This window comes from Pogoniulus pusillus, chromosome 9 (assembly GCF_015220805.1).
Source record: "Pogoniulus pusillus isolate bPogPus1 chromosome 9, bPogPus1.pri, whole genome shotgun sequence".
Classification (NCBI taxonomy): domain Eukaryota; kingdom Metazoa; phylum Chordata; class Aves; order Piciformes; family Lybiidae; genus Pogoniulus; species Pogoniulus pusillus.
The window spans coordinates 27,585,701-27,609,164 of NC_087272.1; the positions used below are offsets into that span (position 1 = coordinate 27,585,701).

General features: G+C 36.3%; 1 protein-coding gene across 8 annotated transcripts in view; it reads right to left on the reverse strand.

The window, feature by feature from the left end:
* Positions 1 to 23,464, reverse strand: part of FAT1 (FAT atypical cadherin 1) — a 97,240-nt gene that overhangs the window by 55,200 nt on the left and 18,576 nt on the right. For all 8 annotated transcript variants that reach the window (XR_010303444.1, XM_064149023.1, XM_064149024.1 and 5 more), the window contains one exon: positions 7,126 to 7,440. Coding sequence is in view for 7 of the 8 variants with exons in the window: in XM_064149023.1 (XP_064005093.1) it covers positions 7,126 to 7,440 (315 nt within the window). In the remaining variant the exon portion in view is untranslated. The remainder of the gene's footprint in view (positions 1 to 7,125; positions 7,441 to 23,464) is intronic.

Consider the following 23,464-nt stretch of genomic DNA (forward strand, 5'->3'; position numbering starts at 1 on the left):
ATAAATGAGACCACCCCACTGGGCTTAGAAGTGTACAGGTCATATCACCAGCACAAAAGGGAATTCTCTCATTCTTACATATAGTTAATAACTCCTTTACAACACTATTGTAGTAATTTATGCCATGAAAAAAGCAACAACAAAAGAAAAAGGAGTAAGCAGCTACACATCTCAATATTAAAAATGTTCATTTTGCTCTAGATAAAATTATTAATTCATGAAAAAAATCATCTGGGAAAGTGATGTTGTTTTATTTAGCTAACATTACATTTTAAAGATTTTCCGTAGTTATACATTTTAACTAATGTGCAGAGAACAGATATGAAACTAGCTAACACATTGTTTTGGACCAACTTCATTCTCTACAGAAATTAAAGACATAGCTTATAAAAGGGGGAAACTAACCTGAATATTAGACACGCACATACAAAAGTCAGTGATTATGTGGTTTACTTATTTTGCTATTTGTTTATTAATTGTAACAATGAAGATTCCACTAAGAAGGCTGATCATTCTCAAGAGGTGGATGGTCTTGGTTTGATATATTCAGAATTGGCCATCGAGTTCAGAATGTGTCTTCTTAAAAAGCCAGACAGAGATGTATTTATATTGTTTTTAAAGATTCGAAAAAGATTAATTAAAAACGTGATTTGGCAGGGGATTTTTCAACATTTATCATAGCACTGGCAATATTTGCAGAAGTTTTTATCTTGAAGGAACTGTGGCAGGAACTAAGAGTAGCATGCCAGAAAAAACACCATATGATTGAACACTATGAATAGAAACAACTCCTTAGTGAAGAACTGCCTTAGTGTTCTCTATATATAGATAAATGGGGTAGAGATTATCGCTTTGACACATTTCTTGGAATTTTCTTTAGCTACTCATTTAAACCTTTTATATGAAAGTAAAGTTAAAGCAACAGTGTAACAAATCTGCTAGATATAATTGTCCATACTATCTTCTCTCCTTTGATGTCAAGAATGGTTTCTATGGATGACATACACATTTACAAAAGTACAGAGAAAAGTGTTCAAATGACACTAAGAATATCAGGGTATTTCCAACACAATTCTAGGTTTTCTTCTGCGCCCTCAACACCCTACAGATCTAAACCCTAAAAAAATTACATTCTGAGTGAGAATCTGGAGATTTATACAATGCTGTTGCCTTTCTCCCCACCCCCTTTTGTTTTAACTGCATGTTATTTTCTACATTTACAAGATAGAATGCTACTAGAACAAGTCGTGGCTGCACTTGTCTTTTATCTACTAAATTAAAGATAACTGCTTTTATAACTGAACCATAAGTAAAGACCTCCATGCAACACTAATGACAGAGAAGATCACATAAACTACTGCCAAAGGTCTTGTCTCAGCTGGAGAAGAATTTTATAGCTGACTCCCAGTTAGTCTTTAACTGTGACTCCACTGTGAACTTTTCAGTTAGAAAAACTGTATTACTTAATGCAATACTACATTTTTGCAGGGGCTGATCTTTAACTTTCATCACTCAAACATCAAGCCAAGACAGATGTCAATCAAAATACTAATTCTAAGTATTTATCTCTCAATGGGAAATTAGCCAATTTTTAGCCAATAATTATTATTATCTCTCAATAGGAAATTAGCCAATGCTAATGATACAGTGCCGTTATATACGCAAATGCCACTAAATTGCACTACTCTGAGAGCATATCAAGGAAAGACTGGTATCTGTGATGGCTGTGCTATGCAAGTGTCAGTAACAGTATCTGATCACTATCTCTTCCTCCGATAGAATTATAGTTTTTACATTATATACTTCAGATCTATGATGTAGAAGGAATTGGTCTCCATCACCACTGAAAATTGAAAGAAAGCCTTACTTTGTTTTAAATTCCTGCTTAACAGCATAGATCATGCAGAGCAAAACCTGAAGTTAAGTACTTCCAAGGCCAGAAAAAAGAAGGGAATGATTGCTGTATTTTCTGTCTGTTTTTCCATCTCTTATCATTTATCTTTTTCCAAATAGATGTAAGAAGATGGAAAGAAAAAGCCACAAATCTACCACCTAAAATTTAAAAGAATAGCTCTCTATATTACATAAAATGTTATATCTTTTCAACTGTTATATCTCTAATTATTGTAGAGTGAGAGGACATGAAGACACTAATCCAACAGCACTTCAAGTGCTTTAAACAGTATTTTAAAAAAGAAAACTCAAGTAGCTTTTTGCAGAATTGAAGTCTCATTCCAAATACACACCTGTTCAAACTTTTGTCTACTCATGTAACCCACTATTGTTGCAGAAGTTTAACAAACATTTGGGTTAATTCTGGTTACATTTTCAGTACAGGTAAAGAAAAGGAAACAATCTGCCCTAGAGACAGTTTAATTAAATATTTTCTCTGCATGTGACAGGTAGAGAGTTGGGCACATGGAGGCTGCTACATGCACTTCAAGTTGTGTGACATGAATGAACAATAACTGAGCCTGGCATTGTTTTCCAGCTACAGAAGTAACATGAACAGCAGCATTTGGGTCTTTATTCAACTTCAAATACTAGTGTGCAATGCAGTGATATTGGTTTTATTCAAATCCTGAAACATTAGGTCAATTGGGATTAAAACCCACAAGTAGTTAAACAACAAAGATTTCCTTTGTTCAAATGAAGCCAATACTACTGTGCGGTCACTGGCCCTTCATTTCCTCACTAAGTAATTCTCCAGTGTTATCGGAAACCCGTGGAAGTTGTTTGCAGCTGTACCCATTTCCTATTCCACTTCAGTCTCCAAATCAGAAACACATACACACATAAAGATGGTGCCTTAAAGGTTACATGAAGTGTAAAATGATAAAATCATTCTAGGTAGGTGATTTGCCCATGAGTTATTAGCATTTTATAACTTCACAAAGCTCTAATGATTAGTGGAGACTAACAAACAGCGATAGACTCAGTGTCAGCAAAACTTAAATTCTGCTGTTCGACAGAACAAACTTCTTACATTAAAATATCATTCTATTTTGGGATTGCTTATACAAGAATGTCTTTAAATCAGCGCTTGATTTGAAGGTTGATGTTAACTTTGTAATGTGCACCTTGATGCGTAGTATAATTTATGAAACAAAAACTGCCACAATCTTAAATTGCCACCAGATCAACTTAGTCTAAATATTTACAAAAACCAGAGTTAGCAAAAAAGAGCATTAAAAAAAAAAGTTGTGTCAAATAATATTAAATTGTAGACAAAAACACTTATCTTAAGATTTAGTCACCCAAGCTCGGTAATTCTAAAGTCAATCTTGACTGTATTGCATTTGTGCATTAAGACGCATATATTCAAGCCTAACTGGGAGCATAAAATACAGTATATTCTGAGATGTGTAACTACTCAATGCTTCAGTTGGAATTCCCTACATAAAAAAGGCCTTACTAAATGGACTAACTTCTATACTACAGGACTACCAATTTCTTCAAAGGAATGTCCATGACACTCTCCTGATAATACTCAAGTGTTTCGTAAATATGAGTGAATATAACTTCATAATATGCCCAAGGAACTGTCTCATGCAATTATTTCTGTTTTATACCTGCAAAACTGAAGTATAAAGAAATTAAGACACAGATACCTCAGCTTGTGGCCTGTAAAATTCTAGAAATTGGCTACTTCCAGAAAACAGGAAGCAGTATTGTACTTGAAGTTGTTGCTATTTATAATCCTCATTACTACTATCTGTGTGAGTCCAAGCCTTAGCCAACAGTACCAGAATGTTAAATTCTTTAAAGAGAGAGAAAAATATAGGTCCTTGATATGGAGAGGAGGTAATAACATACTCTCAGCTGAAATATATTTTTCCCACTCATCTTAGACCTCAAGAATCCCAGCACTTGCTGTTCCTCTACTTGGACCCAGCCATGACTCTTCATTGTCTCTTGAACCCAGCAGCCCAAAGTAACAAATGTAGCACTCCTCTAACTCTTGTTACTTTCAACATTACATTGGGATACGGTTAAGGTCTTGATTCATATTCAAGCCCTATCTCCCCTTTGGATCCCCTGAGTCTTGGTGAAGGTTTCTCTTTGACAAATATCTTACAGTGCAACAGCCTCATAAGGTCCAAGAATGGTAATGCTGCTGCATAAGCAAAGAAGAGGATTTGATCTCACTAATTCTAATCAAATGTATTTTACAGCTGAACACTCTTCTAATTAATTGAAAGAAATAACTACAAAAATAACTCGTGTATTTTAAAGTTCTTTTTCAGCTCCTTAACATCTCAGTCCTAGTTAATTGCTTTCACTCCAGATGAGATCTATTCAGGTGAAATGTTAGAAATCAAATATAGAAAAGAAAACTTACTAAGTTTCAAACCTGCTAACTACAACTAATCTTGATCACTACATTAGAGCCTACTGCAGACTGACAGTTTTAAACTGAGTATTTACAGGAAAACCATAAATAGCCCACCAGATTGCATAAAATTAATTGTTCTACTTAACAGGAAGACAAGATACACGAGTTAGCTATTCAGTATCCACTGAACTTGAGTGCATTCTGGAAACATAAAAGAGACCAGCCAAAAGAGGTTTTCTTTCCCTGCTCTTCTAGAACTTCCCCTTCTGTCTGCATTTATCATGTCTATATAGCTATACCATTTTAACTGCATTAGACAACAAATTTACCTATTCCTGTTATTTTTTTAACTTTAGTAAAAAAAAAAAAAGAGAGAGAGAGAGAGAATATAAATCAGGACATTCTTCTCAGCGCTTCTATTCTGAAATACAACTATTTCATTATTTCCCACACCCTTTTTCCCACTTCCCAGACACACAGCTGAGGAGGACTCTGGACCACACTGCTTACACCTACAGTATGGATACTACAATAAAGTCAGGTTAGAGACTTTATTGACAGAAAATCTTTATTAGCTTTCTATTAAGTGTTCCTTATCACTTCACCACCTAGTGTGTTGAGCTCCCTCAAGCTCTCTCTAACGTAAATGAGATTGACAGCAAACTACTGATTGTAGAAAACTACAAACTCTGAAGACAAGTCACAGTCCTCTGCTGCCCTAATTTTTCTATCCATTAAATAGAAATAAAGATGCTTCTTCACCTCAGAATTAGAAAAGAGAGATGTGCAAAGCCTTTTTTTAAAAACAAAGTTTGGAAAACATTGCATAATGATACAGAAGGCAGAGAGAAGTAGGAAAGGATGGGCAGAAGAAGGAAGAGAAAATGAGCTACAGAAAAAAAAAGTAAGAAAACAGCAACCAAAAATAATCAGACTATATATTAAAGGCTAGATAAACATAGGTTCACTTGCAGTGTAACCACTGCAGTCATTCAATTCTTTCCACCCAACTCCTGGGCAGTTTTACTCCTATGTTTATCGGTATGACTGACTGACATGATAACGAATACAGAAGTATCAGGCAAACAGCACCTTTCAAAAAACAGAAAGGGTGAGGAAGTAGACAGAAGAGTAGAGTATTTTTCCTTTTGTATCATGTGTAATACAAACAAATATGAAGCACATACACAGTTACTGCATTCACTTTAGAAGACTGTGTGGTTGAATTTTCTTCTTTTGCACATTGGGCTGCTTGTGTTCTAAACCAGAGTATTTACATACAGACTTTAATTGTGCTACAGATCTTCTGTTCTTTTAGCTATTTCGTGTGTCCCTTTTGGCAATGTCTTCACTAGCAGATGCAGCATATGCTGACAAAGAAGTTATGTCAAAAACAGCCCAAATAACATATGTGTGCTTGCACTCAAAGCTTTGCTGCCACAGCAATTACAGCTGATACAGCACAGAAGTTTTTCATAACCTGAGCTGAAACAACTAGCAATCAGAACGAAGGCCACAGTGTCAATCCAGCCTTCAAAACATGTTTTTCATCCTATTTTTGCCTTTTTAAATCCCCAGAAAGTCCCAACACGAATGACCAGGAGCTAGATGAATAAGGCTTCTGTTGTTCCCTTCCACTTACTGAGACTGTTACAGACTAAAGTCACTGTCTTACGTGACTATAGTATCTTTAGCCTAAAAATGTCCAGATTCTGTCAAGAAATTTCTGGTTGAGTGCATCAGGAGCATCTCCTGTGAAATATTGCCTCAATATAACATACAAAAAGCTACACTATGCCTAACATACAAAAACATTATTTAACTAAAACCAAACCTTTCTTTACCATTTGGAAAGATCTCTGCAAAAACTTCAAGTATATGAACTATTTTTTTTTCTGTGTTCTTTCAGAAGTAGAGAATGGTAGGCAACTTTTACACTGCTGTTAAAAATCAATGCGTAGCTTCAGTTAAAATTGATTGTTTTATTTGGTTCCAGTTCCTCTGCCCCATACACATTTCAGTATTTGTAATTCACAGCAACTAAAAGGTCACTTGTTTCTTGTATTTATACTTTACTCTTAACACCTTAGAATGTTTTTACTGAAGCTTTCCAAACAACCAGTGAAGGACCACATAGCAACAACACCTGCTAATTATCTTCCAAGTCTTGTTTTTCTTACAAAACCAAGTTACTTACAAAGATAGTCCCTTCTGATCATGTGACAAGTGAGTTAGCAGGTAATAAATGGCTTGCACTGCCCAGACAAACATTACCCAGAGGAGAAAAAAAAAACAACAAAACCCAACACCCACACCCCCTCAGACCCCAAATATAAACCCCTCACAAACAACCAAGCCAAACAAATCCAAAACAAAACCAAAAAAATGTTTGACCAAAAAAAAGCCTGTGTGAAAAGTGGAAGACAGAATGCTACAAATAGCTTAACTGGAAGACAGATTGCTAGAAATAGCTTGGATCAAACTAAGCTAAAATATGCAGTTTTACCATACATTTACTGCACTACAACAGCAAATAGACATTGACAAGTCTAGAGTGAAGTTACTCAGAAGTAAACTTCCCCAAAATGTTCATGATATGGATGTCAAATACTGAGCTATCTACTTCACTCCCAAATTAACTTCTACTTGTTTAACTTAGTAAGATAGTAGTTTAACTATTGTGAAACTGTGGCTACAATGTTAAACTGAAGATCTTGATTTTCCCTGGTTTATTTACACAAATATGTTAGTTCTTTCATATGTAAAATAAAATGCTGTATTGTACTTACCAGTTTTGGGGTTTATTGAAAAGAATCCCTGTGGATTTCCACTTGTGATCTTGTAGGTTAACTTTTCACTTGAGCTAGAATCTGGATCAAATGCCTCAATCTGAATGACAGATACATCTTTAGGCGAGTTTTCCATGACCTCTGGGTAATAAACTGGTTCTGTGGTCTGAGGAGCATTATCATTAACATCCCCAACCTCTATGTAGATCTCAATGAAAGATGATAAAGGAACAACACCTCGGTCTGTTGCATAAACAGTTAACCAGTAATGTGAAGTAGTCTCACGATCCAGGCGATCTGCAGTCTCAATAATACCTGTTTAATAATAAGAAAGATAAATAGAAAATCAGTAACTCTGTAAATACACAGTTTAAAAGGAAAGTAAGCAACAAATCTAAAGAAATGAACAACAAATTATAACTTCAAAATAAATGACACTGATTGTACAATTTGTGTTAGATACACAAACACATTGAGGCTAACCTGAAGCCACAGAAATTACTACAACAGTTTTCAGCAATTATGCATTACAAATATTAAATTAAATGTATTACTTAATTTCCTTTCCAACATCCTTTGGGATTTAGCAGGCCCATTAGCACTATTCATAAGAGCTATTTTATCTAAAAGATTAAATATAATGATTAATTCACAATCTTTTGGGACTTGAATGACCCTCTATACTCATCACTGATTACAGTGAATTTTATACTAAACTATCTGACTTAGATGCTCTTAAAATGTTTACCATTATTCATATTAATGAGCAGCTACTTAAATGGGAAACATTCTTATCTATGTGTCTAAATGAATTATTTAACTTAATTTTCTTAATGTGCTCCTTTGGGTTCACAAAGAAATTTCAGAGGCAAGAAAACAAAAGCTACACCTGAAGCTAATCTTCGTGGCATTAGGACCAACCAATAGCTTTTGTTACTCTGGCAATGGAAAACAATACTTAGCTTTGTTTCAGACACATAGAATGAATTATCCTTTAAGGAACAACTAAGGGACAGAGCAAAGCTTGGTATCTATTTCTGTGGAAAAAGGGGTTTATTAATGTTTGTTGTACTGACACAGACCAGACCTAATCAGGACTGGAGTGGAGGCAAGTCCAACTATCACAGTGACAACTAGTTTTGGAATCCAGATACGGCCACGCAATATGACTATGCATGACGTGACCCTTTTCCTGAGCTCATTTATTCTGAATAACGTTTACAGTAACAGTAAAACAGGACTTTGATATAACTGTGTCACTGTGCTTTTACAGGAGTTCTTCAGGGAAGGAGATAAGGACACACTCCAGACACTTTAACGCATTATACCAGCTGAGCACAATGATCTAAATATCGAGGAATTACTCATTACTTTCTCTGCCTTGTGGGAAGCTGCAAAAATGTCTGATGACGATCATTTGAAATTGTAAGATGTCATTATCATCACTTCAGAAGGGCTGGAGAGGATAGCATCTAATGCTTAGACCTGCGAAATACCACCTACAGCATTTCGAGCAACACAGAACTACCACCAGATGTCAGTGTGGAAATTGGTTTTATATAGTGCCAAAGGATTCCAAATTGGAATAAAAGGAGAGGCACTGCAATTTGAAAGTAAACATGCATGGCATATAGCTTAGAAAAGATTTTTTTTAAACAATTTGCCTTTATAATTTCCCTATTTTTGTTTGTTTGTTCTTTTGGGGAATATCATTTAAAAAAATAACTCAAGGTGTTAATTTTAAGGATAGTGGCATTTTACATTTCAGGTCTTTTTGTCTCAGTATTTATATTTCATTTGATGGTAGTTTTATTATTATTAAAAAAAAAAAATCCTGCATAGTCACTGGATTTCTGCTGTGGTTACCTACATAGCTTCAGACTGATACTGTACATAAATTCACTCTTAAAAATGGCCACACAGCAACCAGTTATCTTGACTCCATTTTTGCAACTCACATCACGCCTTTTGCACCTCTCTACTTCAGCCAGGACACTTGTTTGGAGTAAATAAAATCATTAATTATTGTAGCCTCAACTTTTCAAGCTAAATGCTGTAGGTGGCATGTATGCACTTCACCTTAAGTCTGGATAGACTACATGTATGCTTTGGAAAAAGTATGTAAAGACTTCATGTTCTACCAAACACAAAAACAGGCTTTACTTTCACACAGCTTCCATCAATACTGGTCTGTTTGTGACTTATATAGCACACAGTAGACAGTCTTACTTGCTGAACTGCACAACTGTTATAATTTTACACCTGTCCTGCTTTCTTAACAGCAGCTATATCAGAAGTGGCAGATTAATTTTAAGATAGCCTTGCCTGATTTTAAAGAAACATAAAAAGAGACTGTAGTAGTGCAGCTGCCCTTCTGCAAGCTGTTCCGCTGGCATTCACAAATTCTACTACCTTAGTTATCAAAGTCTATCTCAAGGAAAAAGAAGACTGAACCTATTTTGGGTTTTGTGGACTATTAGTTCACAAGGGTCTACTCTCTTCAGTCACACACTTCAAAGGACAAAGTGGGAAAGAAGTACCACATCAAAACAACAGTAACAACTATCTCAAAGAGAACTACATAAAAAGATTATAGAATGGTGGCTAACAGTATGATACAGTACACACACAATTATTATTTTTGCTATTTTTTTATTTCAAATTAGGTCTGTGTTTGACATTGTATGTTTTACAGTGACCTTTCCAGAAATTTCAATGAAAAGCTCATCTGACCACTGAGCATGTCATGTGTCACAGTTGTTTACTCAACACGGCAGCTCTGATTTTCAGAATGTCTCAAATTTTCTACAGTCATCCACATGTTAAGTGTGCATCAGTCAAAGTAACATGATATCTCATTCACTGAAATTATTTTTCAACTTGTCTCATGCATCTCACTCAATAGGTCATGAACTGTATGTGCTGTTTATAATTCCAAAATGAAATAATCTAGGAAAATGATTTTATGATCAGACATGCAAAAAAAATCTGTTTAACATTAACCAACAGATTAGTTCCTGAATGAACACTTCCCATAGTCACAGAGGGTACTTAAAAACCTCCATGTCCATGTACTCCCAGTTACAGTTTAAAATAGATGGAATAGACAAGTATGTACCCAAGCTGAAAAAAAGTGTTAGAGACAAAAATCACACTCAAATGGATTGCTTATACAATATTAAAAATGAAGACTCAAAATAAAATCCCTCCAGTATAAATGCCATGCAATAAAAACAGCACAGAAATATAGGGCAAAAGTATTTCCTTTTACCCTTTGGAACACTGAGGGGAGTAGAGGAAAGGCCACCACACCTAGCTCTCATTCATCACTCGAAGATACAGGCATGTGGAGGGAAGGGATGACTGATCTATTAATATGACTCAGCCTTCTTCCTGTAGTTTCCACCCAGCAGTAACATGGAATAAATATCAATACAATACACAAGACAAGGGCTGTGACGAAGCTCTATCAAAATCTGCATTTCTTTTGGTTCTGCATCAGTATTTATGTCACAAATCAACATTAAACTCACACAACCAGATGGAGCACTTGGGGCTCCCTCCCACCCCCTTTTAATGTTACTGTACAATCTGACCCTTACACATTGGTTATTACAAGCCACCATCCTTTTCTCATTACTCTACTTGAAACTGCTCCTGCTACTGCAAGTTTAACACTACATCTTTCTTGATTTTGCTTGTGAGAACACTAATAGCTTTGTCTTTAATTTCTGTGTAACAATAACAAATACAAATGCATGTAAACTTCAGTAGTGTACTATACCTTCTAAAAAACACTATACCTTTTAAAAAACACTAGCCCAAAAGAAAATTTAACCAAGTTTCTTTTTTTTTCTTTTTAAAACAAAGATAACCACAGTTCTCCTACTAAATCACATCTCTAGAACCTGTCCTTAAAATTACCATTGGTTGGTGTACCAACTTTCTGCTTTCATAGACTATGGTGGCCTACTTTACATATTAGGGCAGCATCGTACTGTATGCTGTCTGAATGCCAGTACTTGCAGAGTTCATAAATTCACTGAGTTCTAGTTCTAGCAGTTCTCAAGACAGCATACAAAAAAATGTAACTCATACATCAAAGACAAGTAATAAAACCATCTGCTCAATCCATTAAGTATCCATAACGATCAGTATCATCAGTTTCAACAGCATATTTTGACACCTAGAAAGCATTTTCACTTTTTTCTTCAAGTGGTGCAAAGCACATTTAGGGAGTACATCTTACGTGCTTCCATTTTATCTTCCATCTCTGCTCTAATTCTTCTCCCATTCACAGAAAAATCTTTAATCAGCAAATTTCCCATCCATTCTCTACATGGAGGCAATCTGGTAATTTAAACTTTTACAAACCATTTCCTTTTTATGCAGCAAGAAAAGTAGAGAAATTGTCCTTAGAGCACCGCTAAACAATCTTTAGAACATATGGCAATCTCAAAGACTTACAAATATTATTGTTCAAAGTCTGTGGTGAAGTCAAGACTCCAGAAACATTTTTCGCTTGGCTGGATATGTAATTTTGAAGCCTTTCAGGTGGTCAAGATAAAAAGATATTCATATGCAGTCACTAACCACCAGAGGGAAGTATAAAAGAGCTCTGATGAAATGTTCCTCAGCCATCTGCAAGAGGACGTCAGAGCTGATTGTATAATGTTCAGACACCTGAAATTTTAGACAATATTGTTCCCACTTGATGAAACAGGATTATTCTATCAATTTATTTAATTAAGGCAAAAGTCCTACGTAAATGCTACAGAAAATTTGGACAGAACTCAATGCAGAGGAAAAGGCTGTCTTATGAACACAGCATCTGAGGTAAAATCAGAATGTTAACCCCACTCTTGGTAAGAGCCAACACTACATCTAATTTAAATCCCACAATCCAAGTCACTACAACCAAAGTCACTCTTAAAACAAAAATAAACATATAAATCTACCTTCAATCTGACAGTCTTACACAGGGAAATTCTACCTAATTAACAAATGCTGAAACTATAATACTCCCAATTCCCAGGGATGATCCTCCTTAGCTGTTCTGATCCATGAGAACTCTCATTAACAATATTAACAATTCTGTAATGGAAATAAAAACCTGCAATCATTTCTAAGCAAAGCATGAAAATGCAGTTTAGCAGAATTCGCCCTTGGAATGACGTTTCAGACAAAGAGAAATCCCTGGCCTGGAACAGGATGTTTGAAATCTGATTACAAATCTAATTAATCTAAATTCTAATAAGCTGGGCAAATCAAAAGCCTTCTTTAGCTGCTTAAAATATAAAAATAAAAAAGGAAAAGGAAAAAAAAAGGCAGCATTTTAAGAACTGCATGAACAGAGGTTTTGATTGAATATAACCTTAAATGAACAATCAATTGAAATCAAAAGTTTTGAAAGCAAGAGGATTAGAACTGCTAAACACAGAGGCATGTGGTCCCTCAACAGCACTAATGTGCCAACATGCCACCGCAGACGGCAACTTTGCCTTGAATTCTAAACAAACACTAAGTCACTGCAGTGTAAACTATCACTGATGTTTACATAATCTTTTGAATCTAAAGTAAAAACTAAGGGGCATGCTCAGCACATACTGCAGTTCATTACTTGAATCTGCCAATAGGTAGGCTGCAGAGACTTCCCATAAAGTTATTATTACTTATAATGTCAGTTATGTGGCTATGGGTCCAAAGAACCATAACTCCCAGCATTTTACAGGTTTTCTGGCAAAATTTCTGGCCAATTTCCATTTTGTGGAACTTTGTTTAGTTGCTAAAGAAAGAATCACATCTGCCTTGCTAATTGCTGGTTTGGCTGGTTAGTTTGGGTTTAGTTTTTGTTGTTTTTTAAAGTAAAATCTTAATACATATACTACTGTCATACTTTCACATCTAAGTGAAATAAGCACTTGGAACAGGCAGTTTTAAAGTTTGCTACCAAAATCTCCGCACATGCACAACCAGAACAGACCAGAAAAACATTTTACAAAGCCAGTATTTTCCACTTCAATTAACTTCCCATTTCTGCCTAGGTCATCTTATTTAAAATAGGATCTGTTCTAACCCATACTTTGTCTTTTGGTGCAAGTTAATGACAGTGCAGTTCCTCAACACTATTGAGGTCCTCTGCTATTGGTAGCTTGTGGCCCTTAAACCAGCATAACAGATGATTTCCTTGGCAGATTTCTTCATATCTTCTGATGTGGTCTATTTTTGCCTTTCCTGAAATACATCTCCTCTCTCAGATTAATACCTGCCATGACATGATAAGCATTTTCCTGAGATTAATAAATACAAAATAGCTGACAGGATTAAAAAACAACAACAAAAAAGAAAACCCAAACCCAAAGCAAAAAAAACAGGAAAGAGCATCTGTGGCACAGAAGATGCAGTATTTGTCTGCTTCTCTGCAGTCCCCTGAGACCTCGAAAAGAAACACATCCATACTCTTTCAGCCTCCTTTTCCTCTTGAGCAGCTTTTAGAGGCACAGTCAATTAGGACAGTTGGCAAGTGCAATCCTATGTGTTACGCAGGGGTTGTTTTTGTGGCTTTTTTCCCCCTCCACTTTATGCATCCTATCAGACATTGTAAGCGAAAACAAGGTGATTTAAGAAGGAAAAAAAAAAGGACAATTTATTACTAATTTTGGCACTCACCCACACGAGATAAACCAGAGTAGACAGACTACACCCATCTGTAGTACTCAGTATAAACTGTGATTTGCTTAGTAATTGTGACCAGTATCATATCTGAGAGTCTTTCAACTTGTACAGCAATTACTAAAGAAAACAAAAAAAACCAAAATCCAAACAACCCTACAAATCCCAAAAACTAACCAAAACAACAACAACAAAAAAATCTCTAGCCAATTTATCTGTATTTCTGTTAACAGCTTCTTAACTTTTTTTTCCATAACTTCTGGCCATCACTGTAGTCTGACATAGGGAAATGTCTTTGCAGCACCAGCCAAGTATAGCCACAATGTAAAATGCCATAAAGCGTTCTATAAAGTGAAGGTTTTGAAACATGTAGCCTGTCAAACTCCCAATTAAAAAAAAACTTTCTTACCCTGAGGCTGATGAGCTACTGTAACTCAGACCTCTACCAAGTATCAATGCGTAAGAGAAAGATGAGCCTTAATCTTATGGTTATAAAATATCATCCAACACTAATGTCAACCAAATTTAATATTATTTGACCAGTCAAGCAATAGGCAATTGGCAAAACCAAATCAAAGGCAGCACAGTTGTGGTGGAGGGGCAGCAGCCCCAAAACTGAGGCTTCACCATGCCTCTACATGCCCGGACATGTTTTTCTGCCAGGACCCACGAGGCAGCAAATTGTGTAACACGTGGTCAGACAGTCCAGACTGCTTACCAGTTCAGAAGCTTAGAGCATTTAGACTCAGCTCTGATCCACAGCAGCACCCTGCTGCCCTGACCCTGCTTGCATGGCCTAGACAAAGGATCAGGCCTTACTCACTTGCAAGCATTACAGAGGCTCAGACCTCATGCACTGATCTCAAGGCGCAGTCAAGCTACCTGTGAATCCTTTGAGAAGCAGAGCACATTCATGCCTGCACCATACATACATGGGGAGCCAAGAACACCCTGCCTAAGCCTAGAGCTGTCTTGGTTAATCTACAGAGCTCATCTCCATGCAGCACAGCATAGACCCTGCTAGCCCGGCATAGACATTGCTTGCCAGCTATTCTGTAACTCTGGAAAGACCCAGAGCCCAGCAGACCCCTTTCCAGATGGTCTGCAAACCTGCAAACGCAGCCTGCTAGCTGTGAGACCCTGTCAGAAGCTGCACAGACAAATCCTTCTCCTGCATCGGGAAATTCCTGCCAGCTGGTCATCCCTGGACACGCACAGCCTCCAGAAGACGCAGCACCGAGGCAGAGCCCACTTCACCCCAGGAGAGAAGGTTAGAGAAATACTGTTACCCCAGAGACTGGGAAACTTTATCATCCCTTGCAAGCTGGGACAGACTCCAGCTCACCAAGACCCCAATACTGGGCACACGCTGAGATAGAATCCCGGGAGGGTGATTAATGATTAATACTCAAGAGCATCACGCCTAAGTAAGCCTTAATACCTTTGTAATATAAGTTATCTCTATCTGAAGAGCACACACAGTTTCAGCCCTTGCTGGGCAAACACTAGAGTTGTTAAGAGGCATTAAGCCTAAGAAATCTTTCTCTCTGTCAATAATTGTTAATAATTTGATATTTCCATTTAATAATCAATCCCGGGAAATATATATCCCAAAGCTATTTTCATAAACTTGCAATATGAACCTTGATTTCATAGTGGTTTGGCTTGGTATAGATTTGTAAATATTAATTTTAATAAATAATTTTATAAAAAATCAAAACCACCTCAAATTAATTTCTCACCTCCCCCTAACAGAGGAGGAATAGAGAAATCCCCTCCATGACAACAGTATCATGCCAGTCTTTATTCTACACAAGCCACTATCCTTACACACCGAAGATTTCAAGTACGTCCTTCCACAGAGACAACTAACTGCTCAGCACTTAAAATGTCAGTTGAAAAGACCAAAATCTCCATCCTGTGAACTTCTTGAAACAATCTCCTTCTAAAGAAGGAATGGAATGAGTTTCCTTTTGCAGAAGTGAAATGTCAGCTCATCCACTCTCTAAACAGGGCAGAATGCCAAGAGACACTGCACTCTGTCTCTTGAAATACTAAAGCCCTGCAGCAGGCAGTGTAAAGTATGTACAATCTCTCTTTTAAGAGAAGTAATATTTTTGATAAATAAAACTGAGTGGGAGAAGTACTAGCCTACCTTACTTTTATCACTTCAGCACTTTGAGCAGGAAGCATTATGCTTTTACTCCTTTATGAATCAAAGTGCAACAGCCACCCAGAGAAATATGAGTTGTTCTTCAACTCCACAGGAATTTAAAGCTTATCACTGACAATGCACACTCCTCATAAGAATTCTTGCATCTGAAGATTTACAGACTAAACTGTACTGTTTCAGAATATAAATAATCATTGGTTGCAGCCCTGAGAGCTTCAGCAACTATTGCTAGAATCACACACAAACAAGGTGTTCACTGCTCTTCTCTCTTTTCTAGAAGCATTAATTAGGCACAGCTAGAAATACTGTAACCTAGCAACAAATCACCAATATTACATTTTGCATAACTCACAAAGAATTCAAATTACTTGTTTGCAAACAAGTATGAGGAATATATGAATGTGCATAACTAATAATTCAATCTAGTTTGAAACAGTTTCATTGATTCTTTTGGACTACTCCAGGATTCTTCTATTTTGCCTGAGTAAAGCTGAATCTTAAATTAACAGATTCTGATTTATTTTGTTAGATAATTTGCTGGCTTTACTTTTTACAAGTGTTCTGATTAGCTGCATGTTAAAACCTCCCACAAGTGAAACCACACCACAAAGAAACCCTCATCCTATGAATTACACTTGCAGGCTATGGAGTAAAGGTTTTCACATCCATCTCAAAAGTCTTTAATCACCTAACATTTGTCATGAATACAAATACTCCTTCTAACAGTTACAGCTTTTCACATATCCCAGTTTTCTTTATTCAACACATTTTTATACAGTGATCTTAATCCACTTATATATATGTATATATTTCTTGTGAGAAAAGGCAATGTAAAAACTAAATTTTACAATTTCTGCTTCAGAGAACACTTGGAATAATTTCTCTCAGGAGAAGCAAAAGGAAAAAAAATACCTTGAAAATACGCTGAAAGTAACATATTGCAATTACAGTTCCTTTCTCAGCATTTATGAAGGTGGATTCCCAGAAAATTCAATTAAATTTTATTTATAGCTCCTTGAAATAGAAAGCTGTATACATTTCAAGTTGTGTCTTGTGCACTACCAGCTGAGAAATCATGCTTAGACAGGTTTAAGTTGAAAGCCTCTTCTGTTGCTGTTTCAAGGACAAATTGTTCATTTTCTAACAAATTAAGGCTTAGAAACTTTCCAGTAACATCATTATAAGTATCAAGCACCATCTCCATCGGGTGGTCGAAATGCAGTGAATTTGCACAAGTTAATTTAACTACTGTATGCCATTTCACCATGCAGTCACAGGACCCTCAAATACATCAAGTCCATCATTGCTTACTCTCTTTCCATGGACTACTTAAAGTCTGAAAGATGGAGGAGGAAGAACACCACCATACAGGAGGTGCGATAACTGAAGCACAGAGAACCTTTAGCAGCATATAGGAGCCATCACCATGAGAACAGGTTTGAGATTTTAACTGAACAAGACAAAACTGAACTAAGTAAAACCTCAGTTATAATAAAATGATGACTTATGTATCAAATGTAACTTCACTGAGCTGCCTAGATGTAGTGAAATATAGACCCACCCAACTTCGTATCAACACCTTAAGTAAATCTAGTATGAGTACAAGTTTTCAAAACCTCCTAAATTCTATAAAATAACCTCCTGGTTTTGAATTTAAAAAAATTTGCATATGATGCTAATGGAACAACAGAAATCATGGAGAAACAATCAGATGTTATCAGTGTTCGCTTAGACCTGGCAGACTAGCTTTTAACCATGCATAGAAGTTGCCAATGCATTCATAGTAAAACACTGTCTTGGGGCAAAAACGTGGCATCCAGAGAGCCCCAGCACATGGTCAAATTGGACTTTTGACACAAAACTTAAAACACTGAACAATGCATGAATCACTTCTGGCCTGTGAGCAGATGGCAGTACTTTGAATTGTGTTCAAGAAGAGGGAGAGGAAGAGTCACAATTGATCTTTGATACATGCAGCTTGTAAACAAGGTAGATACAAAGAGGTTTGAAGAAATCTAGAATGTTTAATAGTTAAGAGCATCTGTCACTTGAATAAGCATCTAGAGATAGGACATCAAGAAGCAATGATGTGCATAGTTAAAGCTTTGCACCAGACCACATTTTAAAACACAGGAAGAACAGGTTTTGCACATCTTAGTTAAATGTGTAAAGCAGAACAAAACACGGGGCAAAAGAAAGAAATGTAAATAATTCACCCAGTAACATTTTGACTTCCAGAGTCTGCCACACTGCTTTCTGCACATTTCTATAAACCCAAGTCAAACGAGTGGAAAACACAGTGTTTGGACAACTTATACAAGAAAAAAAGTTTTGAAAACATGCTCTTGAAATTGTCTACATAAAAGACTGCATCCAGAAATTATGATCTGGTAGTAGGTAGTCTAGGCTAAAAGTAATAAATCTACTAAGGTACACAAAGACTGAATTTGCTTTCAGGAAGTTGGGGGGGGGGGGGGGGGGGGGGAAGAGGAGGAATTTTCGCAATTAGAAGATCCCCAATGGGGTTGCCTTAGAACTCAAATGATTACTTCCAGTTCAGAAAATCTTTTGGGACAATGGCAGACAGCTCCCATTGTCAGCCTCATTTACGGTTATTTTAATAGCTCCAGCTTATTTCTGTCAGCTAGGCTGCTTGTATGTCATGCTTTTGGACAGCCAATATAATTGCTACACAGAGGAACAGTATCATGTTGCTAAAACTCAATATGGAGACATAAAAACCCCCTGATGAGTACACATTAGGGAAATAAAATGTTAACTTCTATGCCAATAGGAAAAATAATAATTGTAATACAACCACATATGATCTACATTTCTTTGAAGAGCACGTAAAGCAAGCTTTGCTGTTCAGTAGTCATTCATGATTCGCTTTTATTCAATCATGCTGAAAAAAAACATGACTGCACTAGTACATCAGTATTACAGAAGGTTTATAAAATATGAGAGAAAACAGACTAAACTGCCAACAGGTTTTGGGCCAAGCACATGGGTACTCAGCATCAAGTAAGCTTCTCTAACGTGAGCAAAGTTAGCAGGATCTGATGCAAATCATTGCTCCAATCATCAGTCTTCTTACAGAAGAGATTTTTATCTTCATTTAAAGACACAATTGGTTTCTATATCCCAAAAAAGTCTAATTACATAGTATCACAAAACTATGTGTAAGCAAAAATATTTTGGGATAATATGGTTACAGTATTAAGTTCCTTTTAATTCCTGCCATCTTACTACAGTTTCATGACCAACAGAAAATTTCTTCTGAAATGTAGGCAATTCAGAAACAACTGAAGGGTTCTACAGGTGTGCTGCTCGTTTAATTCTGAACATCAGTGACACAGAAATGTATTTATACCTTCCTAAATGTGATTGTGTACTTGCATAAGTGTAAGGTGTGCAAAGGATTAACATCTGTGTTAACTTCATTAATGCTTATAAGAATTTCTTACATACACACACACACACAAAGGAACATGTATATGCTCTTTAATACTCTGGCTTTACAAAATCCCTGTCAGTCATTCTAGCACTAAGGAACCGTTGACAAAGTTAGTGGATATATTACCACTTCTATAATTTAAGTAGGAAATGGGGAGCTTCTGAAGGGGAAATTCCTCTGTAAATGGCTCCAGGAATTTCAAAACTAACTGGAGTTGACAGATTAACCTAGACTCCCCTTAGGCAGAAGAAGAGGCTACAAGGAGAATAATGAGACGCATGGGAAGTCAATTACGCACAAGAGCAGCACATTTAATTGTACAGAAACTGGTTTGTTGATCCAGAAGGATGTAGATGTTTAGACCTTTGCAAAGTGTTAAAATAGCTGGACAGTTCTGCAACACATACACTTTTTTTTTTTTTTCCTCTGTACATCTCAACATTTTGTGACTGTTTCAGTAAAAAAAAGTGTTCTGTGCATCTCAAGAATATTTTTTCCTGCACACAAAGCATTTCTCACAGGTTCCCTTTTTGGTTACAATTTGAACAACTGCAGCTTGCCTCCTATCACTTCCACAAAAGTAACTCTGAAGGTCCAGCAAGTTTATCAGAGCAGTTCCACTCCAGTAGGAAGCAGTTATAGCTATCAGAGCAACACTGGCTCATTATTAAATTGCATGCAAAAAAATCTCCTTTAGCATGCACACATCATTCATTCCAGTTTATGTTTTAGACTACAACAATTGTATTTTAGACTACTACAATTGTGCTTGAAGCCTTCACTCTCCAGATTGTTTTCATTTGCAGAAACTGCTGGCTAACAATGACAGTTTCCAGACCAGCTCAGCTCTGAGCAAGAAAGATACTGACACCTATCAAGAAGCATGTTGAGGTATACTAGGAATCAGGATATCACTGCACCAGGTAGCTATATATTCCACAACAATTAATTACTGTCACCAGAAATGCTGCTCCTGAACAGATTTATATGTACCTGTGGATATGCAAGTACTAGGAGAACAAAGCAAGTCAGTGAAGTCATGAGATTAAAGTATCTGAGATCTGGTAGCATTAAAAGACATTTTCAGCCTTGTTCTGAGAAAGTCTGATTCATTACCTTACAAAGTATCTGTTTGTATAATCAAACTATTTCTACTGATTATATTTCTACTGATGTATCCAGAGGGGATTCCACACTCATCAGTACTTATTATTTTCTTACAATTTGTCTTTGCATACTAATTAAAATAAACAAAATGCCTTATAAAGAAACATGCCTGATCTTGTTTGTTTCTGATTAAAAACTTCTGGACATGAGAGTTGTGAGGGCAAGGAACCTTGTTCATTCTGGTTTAGCCTTGAGCTCTGTGGTAAAGGGTTGGACTTGATGATCTGTGAGGTCTCTTCCAACCCTGATGATACTGTGTGATACTGTGTGATACTGTGGTTAAGATAACTCTACAAAATAAATGAGAAATACTCCATTTGTAAGCAAATTTTTACATGTGTACTGAAGAATCAATACTTAACATCTAAAAAGGAGACCTGCAACTAGAAAACTAAAAATGACTTATTGGATGTCAAATATATATTTGTAAGTGTCCTAGATGCTTGTTAGGAGATGGATTCAGTCATTTTCACATAATGGATAACTGCCTGCACAGTTTTAATAAACGTTTTTCAGATGAAAAAGATTGACTAAAAGCAGCAGAAATTAATGCAAGTTAACAGATTTAGGAATAGAAAATCTATACCTCTAATTTGCTCTGCATTTACTGCTTACTAGTAGATCCTGAAGTATTTAGATGAACAGACCAAAATGCTTCTCTGCTAGAATTTCCATTGGTAACAGAAATATTTTTTGAATGAATATAACTCAACTGATAGTAATGGTATCAAAGAGAAGGAGTGATATGAATAACTTGCTGCCAAACAAGGAGTTTGTCATAGAGCCACGATAAAACTAGATCGACTCTGTCTACATTAGTATTCCTGCAGTAAATGAAAGGACGCTATGATATTGCAGATAAATAGTAGACCACTTAGGCACAAAACAGATTTTGTTCCTGAACCACTAAAGACTTTTCTACTTAAGAACTTCACAGACTCTGCAGTGGCTAGAGGACGTAGTTGCACCAGGTGACCTTCTCAAATCTGTGCATGACTATTTTCAACAATATATTCTCGAATGCTGACCACTCTTGTGTTTAATTAGTCTGAACAATTCAATTTTGAAAGAATTTTTTGATCATTCCTGAAATTGCAGACATACTACAGCATGCATTTCTTACTTCATTTCCCCCTATTATCACATACTGGATCAAGGTTCACTCCGATTCTAATCCACAATCTGCAGCAATCTTGCCTCACTGTAATCTCCACTCCCTAATTTTTTTTTCTTTAAATATTTCTAAGTTCTTGATCTCCAGGCTTCTGTAGTTAACACACAAAGCCCCATTTAGAAAGCTGATTAGGAATGGTGTGAAATAGTGGGGACTATGAACTGCTTCAGGTTTTATCACTATTTTTTCAGGAGGTTTCTTGAGCTATGTTTTCTCCCTACCAACACATAAAGTAAAGTAATCCACTTCTTGACAAGTTGCCATCTCTTCAATATGACCTGGACAAACCCAAACAACCCAAAACATTACTGTACTAGCTAGCAGCACAGGTATAGAAACAGATGTATAACCATGCATCATGGTTATTTTTTCTGTTTCTGAATAATCTGCTGTAATACTCAAAACTACCTTCAAAGTGAACTATGGTACCAGACTTATGCAAAGGCATAGTCATCTTTCTTTTCCTCTCTGAAGTAATTAACATTCCTTGCACAGGCAGCTGGACATTTGTTAATCATTAACTGTTTGTGCAATAAAGACAGGGAGATAAACTGTTGGTTATTCCTCACAATGGTACACCAAAAAAAGCTTTAAGACTGAGTATTTAGTGTAAAATAATTTACAGTTACAAAACCCCTACTGTATTACCAGAGCACATTCAATATTTTGCTGACAATATCTGTTTTTGTAAGCAAGACTTTTCCACGTTCAAAACAAAGTAGTTATCTCAGGAATACAATCAATAAAACTCAGCACTTTTACCTAAAACAGAAAGAAAGAGGTGTTTTTTTTAAAAAAGATGAACTATGCTGTTAATCTCTTGGGTAGTAAAATAATACCTACTACCAGAATTGCAACACTAAATATAATAGAGGCATAACCAATGCACACATTCCAATCTTATCTAGAATCACTTTGATTCACTCTACCTTGCTTTCATTACAGGAAGGGCACAGCAAGGGCATTCCTCTCGGATCAGACAGAAAATTCCACAGACAGAAGTTTCCACATGTCTGATTCGTTGCAGATTAAACCCTTATCATTAGACAGCAATCTCTAATTTTCATAGAGACAGGATATACCCTGTCATGGTAAATCTACAGGCAAAGATACTGGGGTGAGGAAAGAAAAAAAAAAAATCCATAGAATAGAGATGTATCCCACATGAAAGAGCTATGCATGTCATCCTCATCGCTTTGGAGAAAGAAGGGATAAGGTACCAGCATGAAAGACCACACATGTAATTCCATTCATAACACTTCTATGTACTGCAACTCTTTCAAGCTGAAGCACCAAACTTCCTCTCCAGATATAAACACAAGCAGAAACTACAGGTAATACATATGTGAAGTCTGTATTCATTTTCAGTAAACTATTTTCATTGCTTTATCCACATAACTGGAACAGTTATGTAATGCTCAGGTACATTTACCAGTTACATTAAAATTAGAAGGCTGTTCTGTAACTATACTTCTAAAATTTTGAATTTTTAAATGTAATAATCTTTTAATCCTTATGTGCAGTACAGAACACAAATATGCACACTTTGATGAGTGACTTCAAAATCAAAACTCAGGAGTTATCATTTTTTAGTGTACAGAGGCAGTTTCATGCTTCTTCAATCAGCAAAATAAAAATGGCCTTTTGTATAAGCACCTGAACTGATGAATTCAGGAAACATGCAAAGTTTGGAAGC